We start from the raw sequence: 16,015 nt of genomic DNA, 5'->3' as shown, positions 1-16,015 counted from the left end.
CCCAGCCAAATCTCATGTTGAATTGTCATCCTCAGTGTTGGGGGAGGGACCAGGTGGGAGGTGATTGGATCACGGGGACGGATTTCCTCCACGCTGTTCCCATGACCGTGAGTGAGTTCTCACAAGATATGATGATTTCAAAGTGTATGGCACTTTCCTTTCTCTCTCTTTCCTGTCACTATGTGAAAAAGCCACTCGCTTCCCCTTTGCCTTCCTCCATGATTGTTAAGTTTCCCGAGGCCACCCAGTGATGTTCCCCGTGCGACCTGCAGAACTATAAATTAATGAAACCTCTTTTCTTCCTAAATTACCCAGTCTCCGGTAGTTCTTTAGAGCAGTGTGAGAATGAACTGATATAGAATATTGGTACCAGGAGTGAGGCAATTCTACTAAGGTACCTGAAAATGTGGAAGCGACTTTGGAACTGGGTAACGGGCAGAGGTTGCAACCGTTTGGAGGGCTCAGAAGAAGACAGGAAGATGTGAGAATGTCTGGAACTTCCCAGATACTTGTCAGATGGTTTTCATCAAAATGCTGACAATTGAATTGCTCTTAGTGAAGTAAGTTCAAGTAGAAATTCAGGTGATTGATTACGGTGTTTTCTTCCTATTAGGAGTTTCTCACTGAGCTTCAACCGCATCTAGAAATTTTGTAAATGTGTGCTTTTCATTCAAATCGGGATAGCTGTAATTTCCATTGTAGTTTCATATTTGATCGTTTTATTTAGAAGTGGTTATTTAATTTGCATGTATGTGGAGAATTTATGGATTTCTTCCTGTTGTTGATTTCTAATTTGACTCTCTTGCCGTCATAGGAGAGGGTGTATAGTATTTCAATTTTATAGCTAATGAGTTCTCTCTAAGACCACACATATTCGTGGCAAACACTCAGTGTGCGCTTGAAATGAATGTCAGTGTTCAGTTGTTGGGTTAAACTGAATACATGAACATATATAATTTTGCCGTATTCATAGGTCCTTATCATTTGAAATTCAGTTACTGTGTTGGGTCACATTCAAATTATTATTTCGTTCATAACTTCCATAACACATAGTACACTAATCTTGCAGTAAAGAGAAACCATTGGCAAATGAATCTGAATTTTCAAAATATTTATTGAACAGAAATATAAACATAAGCCCCAAAGAAAACAACATGACAAACTTTAAGTACAATGTAATTTTCCCCTCATTAATATAATTGCTTTCTGTTCATGGTTTACACAGTGATGGCTCTTTCCCTTCTGTCCCTTTGTACCTATGTGTATCTAGCAGAAAAGTTCCTAGCTATGGCTATGGGCGTACAGAAACTTCCTAAAGATGATTTTGTTCAAATGTTTATTTACTTTCCCCCAGAATAAACCGGGGCACTGGCACTGGCTGGATTGATCACAGAACAGATACTCAGGATGCTCTGATCATCTTGACTTCCACGTTTATGAGCAAAAAATGGACGCCATGGCTCGCAAACAGGAATGTCGATGAATGTGTAGATATGGCACCCATCACCAACGTTGTAAAAGGAAATGGACCTCATACCTACATCCAGGAAAATCCCCACTCTTTGCAACTGGGGACCCACCCAGAGAGGAGTCATAGGCACAGTGCTGGCAGCAAAGACCTTTCCTTGTCTGCAACCCACAGTCAAGAAGCCGTGTTCTGAAGAAAGCTCAATCTTCCCCTGTCGGTTCACAGATTCCTTGCACACGCCCACATCCCACACTTGGCTGGTGCCCACGTCCACCTCCCAGTAATGGCGGCCGGAAGTGAAGCCAGGGTTGCCCAGGACGCACAGGGCAGTGTCGAACCTCTCAGCTTGCTCCTTCCTATTCTGGCTCAAATCCCCACTTCGGAAACTCCTCAGGTCTTCAGAAATGATGAGATAGTTGTTGGCTGTGTCCACATCCAAGGTCATATCCACTGTACAAAGAAGAACCAGGAGTTCAGCAAAGTCACACACTACAGACTCCCTCTGCCCTTTGACTGCAAACACTTAAACACATTATTCACTTTTACTTGTATTCTACTTTCTTTCCCAAATCAAAATTTCCTGGGGAAACTTGTTTGGCCACCTGATGAGGTTAAATTTTATCTATAGGCTGCATGCATATAATCATTGTAACAAGTCCACCTTATTCATATTAGAAATGCCTTTCGAAATAAGTTAGTGGATAATTGGATGAAAATTAGTTTTCCATTTAGCACATATGATACATGAAAGAAGACAGTAGCTTGCTCTCCAAAGTATTCTACAAACTTGCACAGATTCCATGAAAATCTCTACGCAAAGGTGAGAACTGCTGTTGTTTGGGAAGCATGGAAGTTTTAGAAGCTAGATATCCTGCTAATGCCTATGTTTAATGAAGAAATGTTTGAAAGTCGTTTTCCCAGTGCCTTTTATGGGTTGTGGCAGGTCCTATAGATTCCTTACCTTGAAACTTCCTCATCCTTGGGTTCATTGTTAGAACAGATTTCAGCTTGGGCTCTAGTTCCTTGATGATGGAAACCAGCGCCCTCAGCTTGTACTTGGGCTTGATGTCATCCTTCTGAGAGACCACAGAGCAGAAACGGCACAGTAAACCTTCCCCATCAGGCTCCTTCTGGAGTGAATTGAGGCACTGGAGGCAGCAGGCATATCCACATTTCAGTTGCACGGCGTCTTCAAGATCTTTTAGACAGACAGGACATCTAATGACCTGTTTGAAGTGCTCGGCCATGGCAAATGTCTATAGAAAAAAAAATGAACATGGTATTAGAATTTCCACGAGCTGCATGAACAGCTGATAGTGTTTGGGGCTTTTATCTTTACATGCATGGAGCTATCATGGCACGATACTTAAAATCACTACTGCTAGTGATGAAGACACAACATGAATACAAATGTCAATGACTCGAGGCCCTGACCTTCTAATATCTGTAATACTCATTGGAATAAAGGGCATGATTCACCGAGAGACTTTGAGTTGAAATAGGAAAGGAGTCTACACCTGAGCTGTTTGATATGTTAGCCACCAGTCACAAATGGCTATTGAGACCTGAAATGGGGCTTATCTGAATGGAGATGTGCTGTGAGCCAAGTACACTCTTCGTTTTGAAGACATAAGGGGGAAAAGAGAATGTAAACTATCTGCTTGAGAACGTTTAAAGTTGCTCACATGTTAAATGATTATATTTTGAGTCAAAATTCATTAGGCTTGCTTTGTTCTATTTTATGTGACTACCAGAAAATGAATTTACAATTACATATATGGGTTATCTTATGTTTCCATTGGACAGTGCTAGAGTCCATTTGAAGACCTTCTACTTCCCGAACTGTGTAAACTGCATGTGGTGAAAGCCCTGATAGCACACCAAAAGGACAAGACACAAAATACAAATAAGTCGTACCAGGTAAAATTGAATATTCTGCATAGCGGAAAAAAAAAATGCAAAAAACAGAACTAAAAAAGAAACAAACAAGCAGCCATATATATGACAGTGGATTAATATCCAAAATATATAAGGAATATTTTCAAGGCCGTAACAAAAAGAAAGAAAAAGCCAAAATAATCCAAATTCCAATTGGCAAAAGCCTGAATAGACATTTCTCTGAAAAGCACACACCAATGACCAGCAAGTACTGAGGAACAAGCTCAACCTCACTCACCGTCCGAGACATGCAATTTAAACTGAGGCAGGAATACTGTGTGGTCACAAGAGAATGGAGAACGTATCCAGTGACAGTTTCACATAAGACCAAAACAGTGGCTGTTAAAATTAGCCACTTGTCATTCAAATTACAAGGACAAGGAGGAACCTGCGCTTATGAGGTGCTAAAAAACCGGAGGGAGTTAAGCTGCTTGAAAGCATTGCCACAGTAATGACCACGGTCATTACCACACTAAATCACACACTCTGCAGTGTCACGGCTGACCCCAGCATGCCCATATGTAGTACAAAAATGGGTACCTCACCAATTCTAAAAAAATCTCTGCTTTTTTCCTTGAAAACCTAATGATTAGTTCACCTCCTAATTAGAAGGACTGACAAAAATAGAAACCAGGAACTCCTTTGAACGCCACCAGCTTTCAGAATCATGCCCACACTTCTCTCCTAACAGTGTGCTTTTGCTCTGGAATAGAAACTTCTTGCCTTCACTTCATTCTAGCTCATCCCTGAATTCCTTCTCACGACAGCATCCAGAACCTGGAAACTGGCTGGGACTGGGGTCTCTCTGGCATCCAGAGAGCCTCCTGAGCCCTCCAGCAACAAAACCGCGATGACATTTTACCCCCTCTCTGCTAGGATGGCTATGATCAAAAAGACAATAGATAAGTGTTGGTAAGGCCGTGGAGAAAGAGGAACCCTTGTGCACGGTTGGTGGGAAAGAAAATTGGTACAACCACTACAGAAAATAGTAGGGAGGTTTCTGAAAATATTAAGAATAGAACTGCCTGTGTTCCAGCAACCCTACTTCTGTGTTTCTACGTGAAAGAAAGAGGTCAGCATGTCAAAGAGACATCTGCACTCTCAGGTTCTCTGCTGCGTTATTCACAAGAGCCATGGAAACAACCCTAGAGTCTGTGAGAGAACAATGGATGAGGAAATGGTGATATATACATTGGATTATTCTACCATAAAAAAGAAGGCAATTCTGGCATTGCACCAATGTGGATGAAGGCCGAGGGCATGATGGGAAGTGAAATAAGTGAGGCTGAGGGAAGTGAACACTGTATGATCTCAGTTATGTGGAATCTGACTTGACTGATCTCATCGAATCAGAAAATAGCCACTGCACTCTAGCCTGGCAGACAGAGCGAGACCCTGTCTCAAAATTATAAAAGAAATAATGAATCGCCATCCTGGAAGAGGTAGGTCCCAGCATCGGCCGGATCTTTTCCGCAATAGTAATTTAAACAAACTTTGCTTTTCATTTCCTTCCCTTTCTCTTTCTGAATTAAAAGGAACAAAAAACTGAACAAAAAAAAAATCAGAAAATAAGAGAAGAATGATGGTTGCCAGGGGTTGTGGGAAGGGGAGAATAGGAAAACAATACCAAACCCATAGGAAAACCTGACGTTGAATAACGCAGCCACGGAACCTCTGTCCATCATTTCAGGAAGTCTACCAAATTCTGATGAAATTCAAGCAAATGGAGATTGTCATGTCTCTTGCCTCGGTATTGAAAATCGAAGACTTACCTAACTGTTACCAGGGCAGATGTCCCATTATCCTCCAGAAATACAGTGTGTCTGTCATGGAGTTGGCCTCAGACAACTCTTGTGGAATCAAGACATTATTGCATTCCCCTAGACTCTCATACGCATTTGTAAAAATGAATTCCAAGAGATTGAACTCACCTCTCCTTCAGGAGTTTCTCCCCTGGCCTCCAGCTGCTTTTGCGGACAGCTCAGATCTGGAGTGAGAGCTGCCTGCCAGGGGCTTTTATACGAGAGGGTGTCTCCACCCACCTTAGCCACACCCTTTCCCTCCTTTTCAACCCAATCAGATTCTGATTTCATTCTTCCATCATTGAGATGGTTACTACTGGTCAGGTTTTTACCGTAAAGGAAGACGATTGTGTTTTCAGTGTTATATTTTAATTCACAAGGACAAAATAATGCCACGTAATAATTTTTAGATAAGATCTTGAATATTATGCCTATTGATTAAAATTTGGAAATTAATTAAAATTAATTAAAATCTTAAAATTTGGGGTGACATTTAAAATTCCTCTAAAATGAACGGTGCGACTTTCAAAGAGTTTTCTCTTATAAATGTAACACCTTTTTACATTTCTATAAAAGAGGTGAGTTAAGCCTACTCAGAAGTCGTTACTAATAGGACACTCCACAGACCACACTCAACTCTCAAAAACATTTTCTCTATAATCTAAAGATTCTAATTAAGAAGCTTAGGAAAGAAATCCCAAAACGGTTTCCAGACAATCAGTCAGCCAGTGAAAGTCCGGTTTTTCTTTTTAGTTGCAGCATCTAAAATGAAAGGTAAAAGTTACTGTTACAATCTTTCTATTTCCCTTACATCACAACATAAGTAAAATGAGATTCATTTCCTCTTTAAAAATGTTCAAAAATGGGTTCCTCATGTATTAAATATATTATAGGTGATCAGAGTTCATGCATAAGAATGTAAAAGTGGGAGACTGGAGGTAGGGTGGGAAAGGATTTGATTACATTAATGTGATTAAATTAAGAGTCTTTAATTGAATCATCTCCACAGTAATCATTCTCTAGTGATTGCTAGATTCTCTTCTTTCCTATTCAAAGCCAAGGCAGTTCTCAATTCCTTTTATCTCATGAAGGCAAATGGAGAAACACAAATCTCTACGTTGTGGTGCATATATTATGTGAAATCCTTGCACGTTGCATTTCTTCACTGATTGGGATCTATAATATAATCTGCCACATGTATGTCCATGTATACACACATACCGTATCTACACATATGCATGCAGGGAGAAAATGCTTATCTCTTCTGGCATAATTCTAATTGGTTTATTTTCTGATATAAATCCTTTTAACATATACTCACATTTCTGGGAGCAGTTATTCTCCAGCTTGTAATTTTATGGACCCATGTTCCTGGAGCACTGATCCCTCACATCTTTTAATTTTTATCTGCTTTGAGTAAAGCTTGAACAAAATTTATGTTCTCTTTGGGAATACCTGGTGGCCTCAGTTGTGGAAAGCACCAAGCCCAGTGGATTGATTTGCCTCTCTGATATTCTCCCAAAATATCTTACAGCCTGGAATTGCATTCATGCTCATGTCTTGGGAGAGGAGTTCTTCCGTTCAGAATCAGAGAATAGCGTCTGAGGATTGCTGGCACACTGGTGGGGTTGCTTTGGGTGTTAGATACTTTCCACATCTTTTCCAATTGCATCTTTTCACAGAAAGCAGCTCCGCTGGCTTCTGTTAAGACAGTGGTAAAGTTTCCTTGCCCGCTCTCATGTACAGTTCAGTACTTTAGGGGTCTTCTGTGTTTGAGTAAACCTGTCCTTCAACATCCCAGTAAGTGAGGTCTGTATTCTCCATGCCCCTTCCCTGCAGGCGTGTCACAGAAGCGGACGTAAATGGTTGGCGTCGGTGGCTTCCGATCCCCAGGCCCTGTTCACTGTACAAGCACACTTTTCTATTTTTTTTTTTAATTATACTTTAAGTTCTGGGGTACATGTGCTGAACGTACACGTTTGGTACATAGCTGTAGATGTGCCATGTGGGCTTGCTGCGCCCTTCAACCCGCCACCTATATTAGGTATTTCTCCCTAATGCAATCCCTCCCCTAACACCCCACCCCCTGACAGGTCCCAGTGTGTGATGTACCTCTCCCTGTGTCCGTGGGTTCTCATTGTTCAACTCCTAGTTATGAGTGAGAACATGCCGTGTTTGGTTTTGCAATCTTGTGATAGTTTGCTGAGAATCATGGTTTCCAGCTTCATCCACATCCCTGCAGAAAACATGAAGTCATCCTTTTTTATGCCTGCATAGTATTCCGTGGTGTAGATGTGCCACACTTTCTTCTTTAACAATGAAGAGAAGCTCAGAGCTTCTGACAACCCAGGGCTTGCCTCAGTTTCTAAAGGAAACTGTCTTCCTTTCTCTCATTGTCAGTGTTGGTACGGCAAACGGATTTGAGGTGAACGCGGACATTGTGGTCTTACCCTGAGCCACTGCCCAGCACGTGGGCCCACCCTCAGTCCAGCCGGGGCATGGATGAGGTGGCTCAGAACCAGGCAGGTCATGCTATTTCTCAACCGTGGCTCTGAATTTTTTTCTTCACGATTCCTTAGGTTCTGTGTTTTGCCCAGGATATGAGGAAGCACTCATGTGGTCATCTAGTCACCAAGTTCTGTGAGGAGAAGTGTCAGTCAGGATGAGCTGAGACCACAGAGGAGAAAAAACGGAATTCTTGCAAAATAGTTTCATTAAGTCCAAACAAAACAAAACAAAAACAGAAAACCACAGCCGACCAGTATAACAATAAAAACCTGTGAACTTTGAGAATCTGATCTGCGTCTGCCACAGAAAACTTCCAATTATCAACAAAAAAAATATGAGGCACACAAAGAGAACAGAATGTCTACAAGTCACAAGATGAAATAAATGTGCTCAACACCTTGGGCTTCCTCTCTACAGACTAAATTACTTGTCTAAGGAGGACCAAAAGAACTAAAGGAAACAACAGGCAAAGAACTGAAGTAAATTAGAAGAGTAACACCTCACAAAATAGAAAATATCAAGAACCAAATAGAAATTTTAAAAATGAACTAATTAGGAATTGAGGGGCACAAAGTAAAATAACTGAAATGAAAACTCACTACAGAGGTTCGACAGAAGTTTTTCCATTCTTTTTTGTTTTTATAAATGTTATGAAAATCTAATTCAAGGCAAGTGAAATTGTCACTGCCGATGACACCATCTTATATAGAGAAAACCCTAAACACTCCAACAAATTCTGTTAGGACTGATAAATGAATTCAGTGAAGGTGCAAGACACAAAATCAACAAACAAAAATTCTTAGCATTTTTATGAATTGTAAATAAACTATCTAAAAAAGAAAATAAACAATAATTCCGGGCCAGGTATGGTGGCTCACACCTGTAATCCCAGCATATTGGGAGGCCAAAGTGGGCAGATCACTTGTGGTCAGGAATTCGAGACCAGCCTGGCCAAAATGGTGAAACTCTATCTCTACCAAAAAGACAAAAATAAGCTGAGCATGGTGACTGGTACCTGTAATGTCAGCTACTTGGGGGCCTGAGGCAGGAGTCTGCAGTGAGCTGAGATCGTTACACTACACTCCAGCCAGGAAAACAGAGAGAGACTCTCTCTCCAAATATCATAATAATAATTCCAATTAAAATAACAATAAGAAAATCAAACATCAGAGTAAATTCAATAAAAAGGAGAAAGACCTGTACAATAAAAAGTATAAAATACCAATGAACAAAATTGACAAAAACACAAATAAAAGGATATCTCATGTTCATGGATTAGAATTAATATTGTTAAAATGTCTATACACTCAAAGGGATCCACACATTCAATGCAATCCCAATCACAATTGTCATTTTTCACAGAAAACGAGAAAAAAGTCCTAAAACTTGTGTGAAGCCACAAAAGACCCCAAATAGCTAAAACAATCATATGCAGAAAAATCTCACAGCTGTAGACATCACATTACTTGATTTCAAAATATATTATCGAACTATTATAATCAAACCGACGTGGTACTAGAATAAAAACAGCCGTTTCTACCAATGAAACAGGAGAGAAAGCTCCCATATAAACGTGCACACGTGTGGCAAATTCATTTTTGACAAAGGATCCACAATACAAAATGGGGAAAGTGCAGCCCCTTCAATAAATTGTGCTCGAAGAACTCATCCACATAGAGAAGAATACAATTGTATCTTTACATCAAACTGCATGCATGAATCAACTCAAAACGGAGAAAAGAGTTAAATGAAAGACCTGAAATGGTAAAACTATCAGATCAAAACACAGGGGGAAAGATCTAAGAAATTTGTCTGGGCAAACATTTTTTTGATATAACCACCTAAATCACAGGCAACAAAAGCAAACATAGACAAGTAGGATCGCATCACGTGTAAACGCTGCTGCACAACAAAGGAAAATATAAGGTGAAGAGACAATCTACACAGTGGGAGAAAATATTTGCAAACCATACATCCGATAAGGGGTTAATATCCAGAATACATAAGGCACTCAGGCCAGACAACAAATAGATGGATTTAAAAGAGGGCTAGGATGGGTATACAGTTTCAATTTTGGAAGATGAAAAGATTTCTGGAGATGAACGGCAGTGATGGTGGCGAAATAATATGGACATCATAAATACCATTGAATTTTACACTTAAAAATGGTTAAGATGGTCAATGATATATACTTTACCACCATTTGTTAAGAAATAAAAGACTGAATGAAAATTAATAGTATTCTGTGGGATCATATCAAGTGATACGGTTTGGCTCCGTGTCCCCAGCCAAATCTCATGTTGAATTGTCATCCTCAGTGTTGGGGGAGGGACCAGGTGGGAGGTGATTGGATCACGGGGACGGATTTCCTCCACGCTGTTCCCATGACCGTGAGTGAGTTCTCACAAGATATGATGATTTCAAAGTGTATGGCACTTTCCTTTCTCTCTCTTTCCTGTCACTATGTGAAAAAGCCACTCGCTTCCCCTTTGCCTTCCTCCATGATTGTTAAGTTTCCCGAGGCCACCCAGTGATGTTCCCCGTGCGACCTGCAGAACTATAAATTAATGAAACCTCTTTTCTTCCTAAATTACCCAGTCTCCGGTAGTTCTTTAGAGCAGTGTGAGAATGAACTGATATAGAATATTGGTACCAGGAGTGAGGCAATTCTACTAAGGTACCTGAAAATGTGGAAGCGACTTTGGAACTGGGTAACGGGCAGAGGTTGCAACCGTTTGGAGGGCTCAGAAGAAGACAGGAAGATGTGAGAATGTCTGGAACTTCCCAGATACTTGTCAGATGGTTTTCATCAAAATGCTGACAATTGAATTGCTCTTAGTGAAGTAAGTTCAAGTAGAAATTCAGGTGATTGATTACGGTGTTTTCTTCCTATTAGGAGTTTCTCACTGAGCTTCAACCGCATCTAGAAATTTTGTAAATGTGTGCTTTTCATTCAAATCGGGATAGCTGTAATTTCCATTGTAGTTTCATATTTGATCGTTTTATTTAGAAGTGGTTATTTAATTTGCATGTATGTGGAGAATTTATGGATTTCTTCCTGTTGTTGATTTCTAATTTGACTCTCTTGCCGTCATAGGAGAGGGTGTATAGTATTTCAATTTTATAGCTAATGAGTTCTCTCTAAGACCACACATATTCGTGGCAAACACTCAGTGTGCGCTTGAAATGAATGTCAGTGTTCAGTTGTTGGGTTAAACTGAATACATGAACATATATAATTTTGCCGTATTCATAGGTCCTTATCATTTGAAATTCAGTTACTGTGTTGGGTCACATTCAAATTATTATTTCGTTCATAACTTCCATAACACATAGTACACTAATCTTGCAGTAAAGAGAAACCATTGGCAAATGAATCTGAATTTTCAAAATATTTATTGAACAGAAATATAAACATAAGCCCCAAAGAAAACAACATGACAAACTTTAAGTACAATGTAATTTTCCCCTCATTAATATAATTGCTTTCTGTTCATGGTTTACACAGTGATGGCTCTTTCCCTTCTGTCCCTTTGTACCTATGTGTATCTAGCAGAAAAGTTCCTAGCTATGGCTATGGGCGTACAGAAACTTCCTAAAGATGATTTTGTTCAAATGTTTATTTACTTTCCCCCAGAATAAACCGGGGCACTGGCACTGGCTGGATTGATCACAGAACAGATACTCAGGATGCTCTGATCATCTTGACTTCCACGTTTATGAGCAAAAAATGGACGCCATGGCTCGCAAACAGGAATGTCGATGAATGTGTAGATATGGCACCCATCACCAACGTTGTAAAAGGAAATGGACCTCATACCTACATCCAGGAAAATCCCCACTCTTTGCAACTGGGGACCCACCCAGAGAGGAGTCATAGGCACAGTGCTGGCAGCAAAGACCTTTCCTTGTCTGCAACCCACAGTCAAGAAGCCGTGTTCTGAAGAAAGCTCAATCTTCCCCTGTCGGTTCACAGATTCCTTGCACACGCCCACATCCCACACTTGGCTGGTGCCCACGTCCACCTCCCAGTAATGGCGGCCGGAAGTGAAGCCAGGGTTGCCCAGGACGCACAGGGCAGTGTCGAACCTCTCAGCTTGCTCCTTCCTATTCTGGCTCAAATCCCCACTTCGGAAACTCCTCAGGTCTTCAGAAATGATGAGATAGTTGTTGGCTGTGTCCACATCCAAGGTCATATCCACTGTACAAAGAAGAACCAGGAGTTCAGCAAAGTCACACACTACAGACTCCCTCTGCCCTTTGACTGCAAACACTTAAACACATTATTCACTTTTACTTGTATTCTACTTTCTTTCCCAAATCAAAATTTCCTGGGGAAACTTGTTTGGCCACCTGATGAGGTTAAATTTTATCTATAGGCTGCATGCATATAATCATTGTAACAAGTCCACCTTATTCATATTAGAAATGCCTTTTGAAATAAGTTAGTGGATAATTGGATGAAAATTAGTTTTCCATTTAGCACATATGATACATGAAAGAAGACAGTAGCTTGCTCTCCAAAGTATTCTACAAACTTGCACAGATTCCATGAAAATCTCTACGCAAAGGTGAGAACTGCTGTTGTTTGGGAAGCATGGAAGTTTTAGAAGCTAGATATCCTGCTAATGCCTATGTTTAATGAAGAAATGTTTGAAAGTCGTTTTCCCAGTGCCTTTTATGGGTTGTGGCAGGTCCTATAGATTCCTTACCTTGAAACTTCCTCATCCTTGGGTTCATTGTTAGAACAGATTTCAGCTTGGGCTCTAGTTCCTTGATGATGGAAACCAGCGCCCTCAGCTTGTACTTGGGCTTGATGTCATCCTTCTGAGAGACCACAGAGCAGAAACGGCACAGTAAACCTTCCCCATCAGGCTCCTTCTGGAGTGAATTGAGGCACTGGAGGCAGCAGGCATATCCACATTTCAGTTGCACGGCGTCTTCAAGATCTTTTAGACAGACAGGACATCTAATGACCTGTTTGAAGTGCTCGGCCATGGCAAATGTCTATAGAAAAAAAAATGAACATGGTATTAGAATTTCCACGAGCTGCATGAACAGCTGATAGTGTTTGGGGCTTTTATCTTTACATGCATGGAGCTATCATGGCACGATACTTAAAATCACTACTGCTAGTGATGAAGACACAACATGAATACAAATGTCAATGACTCGAGGCCCTGACCTTCTAATATCTGTAATACTCATTGGAATAAAGGGCATGATTCACCGAGAGACTTTGAGTTGAAATAGGAAAGGAGTCTACACCTGAGCTGTTTGATATGTTAGCCACCAGTCACAAATGGCTATTGAGACCTGAAATGGGGCTTATCTGAATGGAGATGTGCTGTGAGCCAAGTACACTCTTCGTTTTGAAGACATAAGGGGGAAAAGAGAATGTAAACTATCTGCTTGAGAACGTTTAAAGTTGCTCACATGTTAAATGATTATATTTTGAGTCAAAATTCATTAGGCTTGCTTTGTTCTATTTTATGTGACTACCAGAAAATGAATTTACAATTACATATATGGGTTATCTTATGTTTCCATTGGACAGTGCTAGAGTCCATTTGAAGACCTTCTACTTCCCGAACTGTGTAAACTGCATGTGGTGAAAGCCCTGATAGCACACCAAAAGGACAAGACACAAAATACAAATAAGTCGTACCAGGTAAAATTGAATATTCTGCATAGCGGAAAAAAAAAATGCAAAAAACAGAACTAAAAAAGAAACAAACAAGCAGCCATATATATGACAGTGGATTAATATCCAAAATATATAAGGAATATTTTCAAGGCCGTAGCAAAAAGAAAATAGTAGAGACGTTTCTGAAAACATTAAGAATAGAACTGCCTGTGTTCCAGCAACCCTACTTCTGCGTTTCTACGTGAAAGAAAGAGGTCAGCATGTCAAAGAGACAACTGCACTCTCAGGTTCTCTGCTGCGTTATTCACAAGACCCATGGAACCAACCCCAGAGTCTGTGAGAGAAAAATGGATGAGGATATGGTGATATATACATTGGATTATTCTACCATAACAAAGAAGGCAATTCTGGCATTGCACCAATGTGGATGAAGGCTGAGGGCATGATGGGAAGTGAAATAAGTGAGGCTGAGGGAAGTGAACACTGTATGATCTCAGTTATGTGGAATCTGACTTGACTGATCTCATAGAATCAGAAAATAGCCACTGCACTCCAGCCTGGCAGACAGAGTGAGACCCTGTCTCAAAACAATTAAAGAAATAATGAATCCCCATCCTGGAAGAGGTAGGTCCCAGCATCCGGCCAGACCTTTTCCGCAATAGTAATTTAAACAAACTTTGCTTTTCATTTCCTTCCCTTTCTCTTTCTGAATTAAAAGGAACAAAAAACTGAACAAAAAAAAATCAGAAAATAAGAGAAGAATGATGGTTGCCAGGGGTTGTGGGAAGGGGAGAATAGGAAAACTATACCAAACCCATAGGAAAACCTGACGTTGAATAACGCAGCCACCGAAACTCTGTCCATCATTTCAGAAAGTCTACCAAATTCTGATGAAATTCAAGCAAATGGAGATTGTCATGTCTCTTGCCTTGGTATTGAAAATCGAAGACTTACCTAACTGTTACCAGGGCAGAGGTCCCATTATCCTCCAGAAATACAGTGTGTCTGTCATGGAGTTGGCCTCAGACAACACTTGTGGAATCAAGACATTCTTGCATTCCCCTAGACTCTCATACGCATTTGTAAAAATGAATTCCAAGAGATTGAACTCACCTCTCCTTCAGGAGTTTCTCCCCTGGCCTCCAGCTGCTTCTGCGGACAGCTCAGATCTGGAGTGAGAGCTGCCTGCCAGGGGCTTTTATACGAGAGGGTCTCTCCACCCACCTTAGCCACACCCTTTCCCTCCTTTTTAACCCAATCAGATTCTGATTTCATTCTGCCATCATTGAGATGGTTACTATTGGTCAGGTTTTTACCGTAAAGGAAGACGATTGTGTTTTCAGTGTTATATTTTAATTCACAAGGACAAAATATTGCCACGGAATAATTTTTAGATAAGATCTTGAATATTATGCCTATTGATTAAAATTTGGAAATTAATTAAAATTAATTAAAATCTTAAAATTTGGGGTGACATTTAAAATTCCTCTAAAATGAACAGTGCGACTTTCAAAGCGTTTTCTATTATAAATGTAACACCTTTTCACATTTCAATAAAAGAGGTGAGTTAAGCCTACTCAGAAGTCGTCACTAATAGGACACTCCACAGACCACACTCAACTCTCAAAAACATTTTCTCTATAATGTCAAGATTCTAATTAAGAAGCTTAGAAAAGAAATCCCAAAACGGTTTCCAGACAATCAGTCAGCCAGTGAAAGTCCGGTTTTTCTTTTTAGTTGCAGCATCAAAAATGAATGGTAAAAGATACTGTTACAATCTTTCTATGTCCCTTACATCACAACATAAGTAAAATGAGATTCATTTCCTCTTTAGAAATGTTCAAAAATGGGTTCCTCATGTATTAAATATATTATAGGTGATCAGAGTTCATGGATAAGAATGTAAAAGTGGGAGACTGGAGGTAAGGTGGGAAAGGATTTGATTACATTAATGTGATTAAATTAAGAGTCTTTAATTTAATCATCTCCACAGTAATCATTCTCTAGTGATTGCTAGATTCTCTTCTTTCCTATTCAAAGCCAAGGCAGTTCTCAATTCCTTTTATCTCATGAAGGCAAATGGAGAAACACAAATCTCTACGTTGTGGTGCATGTATTACATGAAATCCTTGCACATTGCATTTCTTCACTGATTGGGATCTATAATATAATCTGCCACATGTATGTCCATGTATACACACATACCGTATCTACACATATGCACGCAGGGAGAAAATGCTTATCTCTTCTGGCATAATTCTAATTGGTTTATTTTCTGATATAAATCCTTTTAAAATATACTCACATTTCTGGGAGCAGTTATTCTCCAGCTTGTAATTTTATGGACCCATGTTCCTGGAGCACTGATCCCTCACATCTTTTAATTTTTATCTGCTTTGAGTAAAGCTTGAACAAAATTTATGTTCTCTTTGGGAATACCAGGTGGCCTCAGTTGTGGAAAGCACCAAGCCCAGTGGATTGATTTGCCTCTCTAATATTCTCCCAAAATATCTTACAGCCTGGAATTGCATTCATGCTCATGTCTTGGGAGAGGAGTTCTTCCGTTCAGAATTAGAGAATAGCGTCTTAGGATTGCTGGCACACTGGTGGGGTTGCTTTGGGTGTTAGATACTTTCCACATCTTTTCCAATT

At 40.1% G+C, this 16,015-nt stretch overlaps 2 protein-coding genes across 3 annotated transcripts; both read right to left on the bottom strand.

The window, feature by feature from the left end:
- Nucleotides 1–1,187: 1,187 nt before the first annotated feature.
- LOC101151087 (ret finger protein-like 4A) lies at nucleotides 1,188–2,715 on the bottom strand. Its single transcript, XM_031004613.3, has 2 exons — nucleotides 2,430–2,715; nucleotides 1,188–1,918 (listed from the first exon to the last, which is right to left on the bottom strand). Exons 1-2 carry the CDS (start codon nucleotides 2,713–2,715, stop codon nucleotides 1,341–1,343), a joined length of 864 nt encoding a protein of 287 aa, XP_030860473.2. The 3' UTR covers nucleotides 1,188–1,340.
- Nucleotides 2,716–11,095: 8,380 nt separating this feature from the next.
- LOC129528715 (ret finger protein-like 4A) lies at nucleotides 11,096–14,586 on the bottom strand. 2 transcript variants are annotated; one of them, XM_055370640.2, is made up of 3 exons: nucleotides 14,318–14,586; nucleotides 12,429–12,723; nucleotides 11,096–11,917 (listed from the first exon to the last, which is right to left on the bottom strand). In XM_055370640.2, exons 2-3 carry the CDS (start codon nucleotides 12,712–12,714, stop codon nucleotides 11,340–11,342), a joined length of 864 nt encoding a protein of 287 aa, XP_055226615.1. In that variant the 5' UTR covers nucleotides 12,715–12,723; nucleotides 14,318–14,586; the 3' UTR covers nucleotides 11,096–11,339. The 2 variants fall into 2 exon arrangements, with proteins under 2 accessions (XP_055226615.1, XP_055226616.1); XM_055370641.1 differs by having other exon boundaries at nucleotides 11,099–11,917; nucleotides 14,477–14,534.
- Between the last annotated feature and the right edge of the window lie 1,429 nt (nucleotides 14,587–16,015).

This window comes from Gorilla gorilla, chromosome 20 (assembly GCF_029281585.2).
Source record: "Gorilla gorilla gorilla isolate KB3781 chromosome 20, NHGRI_mGorGor1-v2.1_pri, whole genome shotgun sequence".
Taxonomy (NCBI): Eukaryota; Metazoa; Chordata; class Mammalia; order Primates; family Hominidae; genus Gorilla; species Gorilla gorilla.
This window is presented reverse-complemented; position numbering and strand designations above follow the sequence as displayed.